This window comes from Melopsittacus undulatus, chromosome 11 (genome assembly GCF_012275295.1).
Source record: "Melopsittacus undulatus isolate bMelUnd1 chromosome 11, bMelUnd1.mat.Z, whole genome shotgun sequence".
NCBI classification, from domain to species: domain Eukaryota; kingdom Metazoa; phylum Chordata; class Aves; order Psittaciformes; family Psittaculidae; genus Melopsittacus; species Melopsittacus undulatus.
Window position 1 is genome coordinate 23,377,056 of NC_047537.1, and position 9,597 is coordinate 23,386,652.

At 53.4% G+C, this 9,597-nt stretch overlaps 1 protein-coding gene across 1 annotated transcript; it reads left to right on the forward strand.

Moving 5' to 3' along the window:
• The first annotated feature begins 4,188 nt into the window (after positions 1-4,188).
• SOX9 (SRY-box transcription factor 9) lies at positions 4,189-9,264 on the forward strand. The gene is made up of 3 exons (XM_005146123.3): positions 4,189-4,947; positions 5,781-6,034; positions 6,621-9,264. The coding sequence occupies exons 1-3, from the start codon at positions 4,517-4,519 to the stop codon at positions 7,400-7,402; spliced, it is 1,467 nt and encodes a 488-aa protein (XP_005146180.1). The 5' UTR covers positions 4,189-4,516; the 3' UTR covers positions 7,403-9,264.
• Positions 9,265-9,597: the final 333 nt, after the last annotated feature.

A 9,597-nucleotide genomic window follows, 5' to 3' on the forward strand; every position in this document is an offset into this window, starting at 1 on the left:
CTTTATTCTACACAGCGAGTCCATCACAAGGGTGGTTTTAGGCTTGAATTAAAGCACCGTAAAAGCAAATCTCTTCCAGGCACTTATCTCAGAGTCTTCAAGCTCCCTGCTTCCTTACACAGCAGAAATGGGGGGGAAAGCCACCCGTCCTCCAGCTTTCTCACCCACTCCCAGGTCAGCACTTGCCAAGCTTAAATCAACACACCGTGTTGTCTGCAGCTCAAGCTGTGGCTGCTGGTGGACGATCACAGGCCAGAAAAATAGATTCTTTCTAATCAATACAGTGATGTAACTACATGAAATCAAGGAATTCCTAGCTAAATTTATAGGACAAATGATAATCCTGTCCCCAGTACATCAGCAATCAGCTACTGCTCGCTCTCGGTTTTATCTTAACTGTACAATGACCTTCTGATAAAGACATGTTGGAATGTGAAGGCTCTTGAAAAATAAATACATATAGTACAGAAAGAGACAGGAGCACTGCTCTGTGCAAGGCAGAGCCTGCAAACTGCCTGGGAGGCCAGGGCAGACTCGTCTAACAGACCTCCAGGGTACCTCGGAATCATGGAATCACAGATGGATTTGGGGTTGGAAATGAACTTAAGGCTCATTCAGTTCCAATTCCCTGCCACAGGCAGGGACACCTTCCACTAGAGCAGGAAGGGGCTCAACACTGACCTCATGTCCAGGGACTGTGGTCCCACAGCCCTTGGGCAGGTCACCCTATAACCAAAGCACAAGCTCCTGCACCAGTAACTTTTGAGATGAGAAAAAAACAGCAATTACAGTAACATTTAAACTGGGAAGATACAAGATCCCTGCCCAAGGCACAACTGAAAATAAGGGATAGAGATGCATTAACTATAACACTAATATCATGCACTGCATGGGAACATGTTCAGTGTTGCCCACAGGGATGCCTCATCCTTCCCCACTCACAGCCCTGGTTCCTTAAACCTGGAACGTGCCACGGCTGCTGGGATTATTCTGTGCTTAGTGGGATGCAGCTTAATTCTCATTCCTAATAAAGTGCCGTTGTTAGGAGGGAGTGATTTTACCCAGTGATAGGACCCAGTAATTAAGTGCACTGCACCACTCCTGAGACTTGCTCCACAAAAGCCACCTTCCAAAACCAGATGCTCCCCTAGATAAATTCAAAGGCACAATCACATCTGGCATTTGTATTTTGCACCATCATAAAACCATCGATACAGTTTTGATATCAAAATTAAGGGATCTGGTGTGGGAAGGTCTTGGCTGTTTTTATCAGAGAATCCCACTATAACCCAAATCTTGCTGCTTTGCCCCCGTTTGGCACTGCAGTAATCACCCGCAGGGAGAGCATCCCAAAGCATTCCAATGGATGGGGAGGCAACATTGGCATCTCCCTGGGGTTCCCATTGACCGAGGGAGACTGATGCATGCTAGACTGAGGTCAAAGGGATGTGGTGACATCACAGTCTCCCCAGTAAGGCCAGCACCCATCAAACAGCATCCCCCAGCTGAGGACAGGCACACAGGCTTTAGGAAAGAGCAAAGTGAATCCAGATCAATGGGAGACCTGAATCAACCTCCCCAGCTCCCACAAAACACCACTAAGATGTCATTTATTCCAGCACAACAGACCTGATGCACATCAGTGCCCTACTTGTAAGGTTTGAGGGAAACCCCCTTTGCTTCCCAAACTCCTTCCCCCTCTGCTCAGACGCTCGCACAGATTGTTTCCTAAAATGCAGTGATTTAACACGGGGCAGGAAAAAGCATCAACCAAGGGCTACAATCCACAGTGTTCTCACTCCAGACCCTTCCTGAGACCCGAGCTGGCCACTGACCATAAAACAATGTTAATTCTATCAAAAGCAAAGCAAACTTCCAGCCTGGCATAAAGGCAGCGGCAGCTTCTCGCCGTAAAGAGAAACTCCTGACCCTGCAACACAACGGGGAGTAACCAACTTGTCCATGTCTCCTGAAGAGCCCCAAGAACAGGCATGGAAAACACTAACTCAGGAGGTATAAACCACTGTGTGATAACAGAATGGGAAGCTCTTTTCCACGTCCCTCTTGTTTAGTGTTGGAACTTGTCAAACCACTTTCTTTTGTTAAAGCAGGCTCCTTTGTCGCGAGAAGGCAGAGTCCTGTGCAGCAGACGGGCTCTCAGAGTGAAAAATGCCCTAATTACTACACTTTCCATTAAATCTGTTATCCCCCAAACTGCTCCTGTGTTCCTCTCTGCCCGTCGGCAGGAAAGCCATGGGACAAGGCTGCTGTCACTGTGTTTTTCTCCTCCAGGTACATTTGTTTGGGTTTTTACTCTAGCTGAGATAAAGCAAATCTACTGCCCCCGTTTTCTTTGATGCTCCTATAACAAATACATGTATTAAAAGAGATTTGTTGAGCTAAATTCAACTCGGGCTCCAGCCTTGAGCTAGAACTGACAAGGGAAAACATTTCAAAGTTATCTCCTTTAACATCTGGGCTAGTTTTACCTTTATCACTGCAAATAGCAACACAGAATTCAGTCTATCTTCTACGGACCCACGCACGCAGCAAAGGCAGAAAGCTGTGAGAAAGCGTTTCTGGGCTGCAGGCACAAGAAACCCCAAATGCTCACGAAGAGAAAATCCCCCTGTTCTTACAGACAAAGGCTCTGGAAATAGGACAGACACTTACCTTTAAACTCACCCCAAACAACTACTTCCCAAAGGTTTACAAGCAAAAATAGAAGTTCAAATCTCAGGGTAAGGCAGCAAAAGCGAGCAAGGAAACTGCTTTCAAATGCCTTTATTGCGAGCTCCTGCCCCCACTGCCTTTCCCCTTCTTCCTCAACCTTTCTCACATGCCATTTCCAACACCTTTCCAACACTTTTATTAACGTAACGGTGACAGTCGGGACACGGGATCCACACCAGGGCCCCGAGGACTCTCCACCAGGACAAAGGCTCCGAATTCAAGCAGCAACTTAAAGCAACTCCGATAAAGCAACCAACTTTTTAACGCTCCAGTTCAAATAAACGATTATGGGAATGCTGCAGATTTGGGAAAGGGAGACCTGCTTGAAGGTTTCTCCCCCCCGAAACACACTTATAGAGCCCAGTGTGCAGGACAGCAGCTCGCTTTGCACTCCCAGGCTCCCTTCGCACGCTTCTGCGCTGGATCTCGGTCACTCTCACACCAACATCCCCTTTTCCTTCAACCCCAAACAGTCATCGCCTCCCGGCTCCCCCCGAGACCAGCTCCTTGGAGCAGCAGCTTGCTAATAAAACGCTTGTTACTGCTCCATCTGCTTTGCAGCGCTCCAAGAGAGCCCTGGAAAGCTCCCAGGGCCGGTTTGGTCGCTCTGGTTCTATAGCAAGAGTCGGTGTGCTCGGCAGAGCGTTAGGGGGAATGGAAGTGGGGGACCCCTCCTGCATCCCTGCCCAGCGCCGGCCCCACGGCGCTGCAGAGCGAGGGAGCGATGCGATGGAGCCAGCGGCCCGACGAGCAGCGTTAGACGGGGACTCAGGACACGGGGTACGCGCAGGACCCCACTATATAACCAGGCAAAAGTGCTCTTGGGGCGCTCTCGGTGCGCGCACCCCCACACCAGGGCTAGCCCCGCGGAGGGGCACGGATCCCACACCCCCCCCCCCCCCCCCACGGGTGCGCGCATCGCGCCCCGCCCCCGCCGCGCCGTTCCTGGGCCTTTGGCGCCCCCTCTGGACGGTTGCGCGCACCGCCCGCTCCGGTCCGTGGGGCTGCGCACCCCGGGGGGGGCCGGGACCCGAGGGGGGAGGGGGTGGGGGGGGGAGATCCCATCCGACCCCATTGCGCAGCTCCGGGGGGGAGCAGGAAACACAACGGGGGGGGGGGGGGGTTCGGCTCCTTCCGCACCCGCGCAAGGCACCGCGCTCCGCCCTCCCGCAGCCGCCCCCTGCGCGCAGCGGAGCGGCGCTGAGCGCCCCTCAGGCCCCGCCCCCCGGCGGCGGCTCAGCCAATGGGATGCGCGCCAGCCCCCGGGGGCCGGGCTCCCATTGGCGGAGCGCTCCCGAGCCGAAATCAGCGCGCAGAGTATTTATTCCCGCAGCGCGGAGCGGGCCGCAGAGCCGCGCTGGAGACCGGCGGGGCGCACCCGGCAGCGCTGCACGGCCCCGACTGCCCCCCGACAGCCGCCCCCGGCCCTGCGCTGCCCCCCGGCTCTGCCCACGCTGGGGTTTCCTTCTCCTCCTCCCGTCTTTCCTCTCCTGCAACTTGCAAAAGTTTCTCCGCCCGCCTCCGGCGTTTGGAGTTTTTGGGTTTTTTTGGGGTTTTTGGGTTTTTTTGGATTTCGTTTTCCGAGGGGTAGGGAAAAAGAATAAGAGTTAAAAAACTTTTGCAAACTTTTCCCCGTTTCCCCCTCGGCTCCGCGGCCGCGCTCGTGGAGGTTCCGCTTCTCCCCGTTCCCCTTTTTTAACCCTTCCCTGCCCCTCAGCCACCTGATTTGGGTTTTACGTTTTCATTTTTCACCCCCTGTCCTCCCCCTCGGCCACTTTCTCGCATGAATCTCCTAGACCCCTTCATGAAGATGACAGAAGAACAGGACAAATGCATCTCCGACGCCCCCAGCCCCACCATGTCGGACGACTCCGCCGGGTCCCCCTGTCCCTCCGGGTCCGGCTCGGATACGGAGAACACCCGACCCCAAGAAAACACCTTCCCTAAGGGCGATCCGGACCTGAAGAAGGAGAGCGACGAGGACAAGTTCCCGGTGTGCATCCGGGAGGCTGTGAGCCAAGTGCTCAAGGGCTACGACTGGACCCTGGTGCCGATGCCGGTGCGGGTGAACGGATCCAGCAAGAACAAACCGCACGTCAAGCGGCCCATGAACGCGTTCATGGTGTGGGCGCAGGCGGCCCGCAGGAAGCTGGCGGACCAGTACCCGCACCTGCACAACGCCGAGCTCAGCAAGACCCTGGGCAAGCTCTGGAGGTGAGCGCTGAGGAAGGGAAGGGGTTGCTGCGGGAATGGGGAGGAGGAAAAGGATGGGCTCAGGCTTGGAAAACTTCTGCATGCGCTGGCAAACTTGCAGGGCGTGGGAGAAGCCACAGGAGTAGGGGGGGGAGTAGGGAAAGCTGTTGTCCCGTCTGGGTTTGCGGGTGGTTTCTTTCCCCTGAGCAATGCCCGAGGGAACAAGGGGGGTGTTGGCAGGTCCCATGTCCCCCCCTCAGGTCAGGCCAGCCTCGGTGCTCGTCTGTTTGTGCACTTGGCCGCAGGAAATGATGGGTTTGGGGATTGCATCAGCTCGCCCCGGAGGAGAAGAGGGATGGGGGGAGCCGAGCGCAGGGTGAGCCCCGAGGGGTGGGGGGGGGTGAGCGGTGCATGGCTGGGTGCCCTCCGACTGCCAAAATAAGGCAGGGAGGGGAGCAAAGCAGCAGGGAAGTGAGTCACCTCTGCTGAGGTGCTGCCTGCTGCTCTGGGACTGCAGAGGAGGGGGGGACCTTAAACTGGGGCAGGAGCACAACAGAAAGTGAAGCGGCAGCTGAACCACCCCAAGGACAGGACTGTGTCCCCACAGGGGTGGCAGGAGGCAAGGGATGGACCCTGCTGAGCATCTTGTGCGGCCACTGACCCTATTTACAGGGAGCAAGAGGGGGGTGACAACCATCATGTACCCCAGACAGGGGGGGTTCAGCATTACAGGGGACTCTGCATTGCGAGGGATAGAGAGAAGAGCCTTGGGCTGGTGTTAATGCCATAGTGGGGGAGCTGCTAACGCCCCCCTAGAGCTGCAGCTGATCCCTCATCTCCTATGTACCCCCCAGGCTGCTGAATGAGAGTGAGAAGCGTCCCTTCGTGGAGGAGGCTGAGCGGCTGCGGGTGCAGCACAAGAAGGACCATCCCGACTACAAGTACCAGCCTCGGCGGAGGAAGTCAGTGAAGAACGGGCAGTCAGAGCAGGAGGAGGGCACGGAGCAAACCCACATCTCCCCCAACGCCATCTTCAAGGCGCTGCAGGCAGACTCCCCACAGTCATCCTCCAGCATCAGCGAGGTGCATTCACCTGGGGAGCACTCGGGTAGGTACCCAGGAACAGTTGGTGGGAGGGGGGGAAATCACAGCTACCTAAAGGAAAGTTGATCCTAAACTATGCTGGGATTAGGACTGGGTATGGGGGCTGGTTGTGGGAAGAGCAATGCAGAAATACAGTGAGAAGGGGATGGCTGCTCCAAGAGAGAGGCAGAACTGATCCTTGCCCATAGCACGGGTGCACCAATGTGCAACTAGGGGTGCCAGCGCCTGCAGCAACTTCCACCCCCTCTGCTCATGCAAAATGAGAACCCACACTTATAAAGATATAAACCAAAAGATAACCCTGCTGCCATGGCTCATGTCAGAGTGCTCAGTTACTTTACCCGGCGCAACAGTTGGGGGCTGATAGAGCTCACATCTGCATTCCTCACACCTGGACATACTTATGCTATCCTACACAACTGCTTTCGGAAGCAATGTGCTGTTATCCAGCCACCCCACAGACCGTAGTTAACTATTAACAGCATTATCAGGGCCGGCAGCACCTCTTGCCTTGGGGAGCCACAGGCACTACCCGGCCACCATGGGAGTGACCCCCCCTTCACATCCATGCCCTTTCCTTCCTCCCGCAGGACAATCACAGGGCCCCCCGACGCCCCCCACCACCCCCAAGACGGACACGCAGCCGGGCAAGCAGGACCTGAAGCGGGAGGGCCGCCCCCTGCAAGAAGGGGGCCGGCAGCCGCCTCACATCGACTTCCGAGACGTGGACATCGGCGAGCTCAGCAGCGACGTCATCTCCAACATCGAGACCTTCGACGTCAACGAGTTCGATCAATACCTGCCCCCCAACGGCCACCCGGGGGTCCCGGCCACGCACGGGCAGCCCGGCCCGGTCACCTACACCGGCAGCTACGGCATCAGCAGCACCTCGGGCTCGCAAGCCGGGGCCGGCCACGTGTGGATGTCCAAGCAGCAGCAGCCGCAGGCGCCGCCGCAGGCACAGCCGCAGGCACAGCACCCGCTGCCGGCGCTGAGCAGCGAGCAGGGACCGGCACAGCAGAGGACACACATCAAGACGGAGCAGCTCAGCCCCAGCCACTACAGCGAACAGCAGCAGCACTCCCCGCAGCAGCTCAACTACAGCTCCTTCAACCTCCAGCACTACAGCTCGTCCTACCCCACCATCACCCGCTCACAGTACGACTACACCGACCACCAGAACTCCAGCTCGTACTACAGCCACGCCGCCGGCCAGAGCAGCAGCCTCTACTCCACCTTCACCTACATGAACCCCACGCAGCGCCCTATGTACACCCCCATTGCAGACACTTCGGGGGTCCCCTCCATCCCACAGACCCACAGCCCGCAGCACTGGGAACAACCCGTCTACACGCAGCTCACCAGACCCTAAAAGCCATTAGAAAAACCAGAAAAAGAAGATATTTCAGAAGAGAAAAGAACACAAAACCCACAAAACAGCACGAAAACAGCCAGAAAAACAACTTCCACAGACTTTTTCCTTCTTTGAAATGAAAAGTAATAACTAAAGACACTGAGGTTAAAGCTGGCAGGGAGGAGGAAGCGCTTCTGCACTACAGCAGCATCCCCCTGGGAAGTGGCCAGCCCGCTCCGAGAACCAGCAAAACTCGGTGCAGACTTTCCAAGGACTGGACTTAAACTCTGCTTCCAGAAGAGATTTGCAACCAGCTCAGCTGCCTTGTTCTCTGGACCTTTGTAAGGAGGTGGTGTTTTTTTAGCAGTTATTAACAAAAAAAAGAGGAAAAAATGAAATAAAAATAGGGGGGGAATAAAGCAAAAACTCAGAGTCCTCTGTGAGGAATATTCTCTATTTTAAATATTTTTAGTATGTACTGTGTATGATTCGTTACCAATTTGAGGGGATTTATACCTATTTTTTAGAGATGTTTAAAAGCTCTTATTTTTCCACCAGCTAAAAGACACTTAGTGGGGCAGCCCTAGGGGCTCTTGCAGTCAGAGCTATTTTTGTATAGATAAGTGTCTTTCTTTCTCCCTCTAAGAATCAAAGGCATCAAGCAGAGCGCTGTGCTTCGCCCTGGCACCCAAGCCCTGGGAAGCGGCCGGCGTCGGGAGGCAGGAGCACGGAGGAGCAGGGAGAGGCTTTATTTTTGTAACCCATAGTAAAAACCGGCCCGAGGAGGTTGGTTTTAACCTTTATTTTTCAATAACCTTGAGCCTTAAGACAGAGAAAACGGAGCAGATTCTGTTTGCAAACGAAGCCTTAACCGCAGCCCTGTGCCACTCGCCTGTCCCCATCCTGGGGCAGGGGCTGAGCGCGACCCCTCTGCTCAGCCCCGACCGCCCCAGATCCCCCTCTACTTGTGGGACATCACAGATACTTTAAGTTATTTATTTTGTGAGAAGAGCAGTTTTTAATCACCTTTTTTCTTTCTTTTCTGGTTTGTTTTGTTTTAATCTCCTATTTTTAAGCCCTTTCAAGAGCATTTGTGGGAGCATTATTTGGGAGGTAACCGTGCCTGTTAAATTATGGTCTAAACTGTAACCAGTCCTTTATTTATCTCTTTAATTCTTTTTTATTATTATTATTATTCCTCAGTTTCTGTTTCTGGAATCTGCGTCCTGGGTTTGTACAAACTCGTGCTCTTCCTCGTTTGGTTTTGTGTTTTCTCATAAGGATAAACTGGAATAATGAAAGGAAAAGGAACTTGTACAAACTAAAGGTTGCCAATGTAGCGGATCACTGAATCATTTGCCTTGTTTTCTGCCTCAGCTCTCTGGGACACACGAGCTCGGGCAAGGACGAGACCCGAGGCTTCCCCCCCTTCAAACTGGTGCCGGTGGGGACGGACGCTGGGGAGGCTGTGGCTGAACAGTTAAGGATTGCTTTTTAAAAAAGACAGCAAACTTTTTTTTATTTAAAAAAGAAAAAAATGATTTATTTGTTAACAGTTGGGTTGGTTTTTTTGTTGGTTTTTTTGTTGGTTTTTTTGGTTTTTTTTTGTTTTTGGTTTTTTTTTAGGGATTCAGTAGAAAAAGAAATCTTAAAGCACTCTTATAATATGGCATCTTCCTATTTCTGTATAAAAGCAGATCTTTTTAAAGTATTTCTGTAACTTAAAAGACCTCTCATTTAAATCATATTTGTCTTTAGGTAAGTTTTGGTTTTGTTCGGTTTTGTTCACAAGATCCTTCTCTTTGTGAAACTTACCTTTGTTTTTGTATATTATTGTTTGCAATAAATATACATTGTATTAAAAGTTAAACATCCCACCAGTGTCTGAGTTATTAACCCCTCTGGCAGGTTCAAGCCATTCCCCTTGGCCTGTCCCTACATCCCTTGTCCCAAGCCCCTCTCCAGGTTTCCTGCAGCCCCTTTAGGCACTGGAGCTGCTCTCAGGTCTCCCCTTCAGGAGCCTTCTCCAGGCTGGATGCTCAGCACCAGCCAGGTTCAGGGGCTGCCAAGGGGCTCTGGGCTTTTGGGGCATTCCTACAACACTGCTGAGGTTCTCCCAAAAGAGCCGAAATCCTCTGCCCAACCGAACAGGACATGCACCATCCTCAGACATCAATCCCACACTTACCCCTGCCCTCCCACCCCCCACACAG

Coding starts and splice junctions, on each gene's coding strand:
- SOX9 (XM_005146123.3), top strand. CDS start 4,517: ATGAATCTCCTAGACCCCTTCATGAAGATGACAGAAGAACAGGACAAA. Junction 4,948..5,780: donor ACCCTGGGCAAGCTCTGGAG/GTGAGCGCTGAG, acceptor TGTACCCCCCAG/GCTGCTGAATGAGAGTGAGA. Junction 6,035..6,620: donor TTCACCTGGGGAGCACTCGG/GTAGGTACCCAG, acceptor TTCCTCCCGCAG/GACAATCACAGGGCCCCCCG.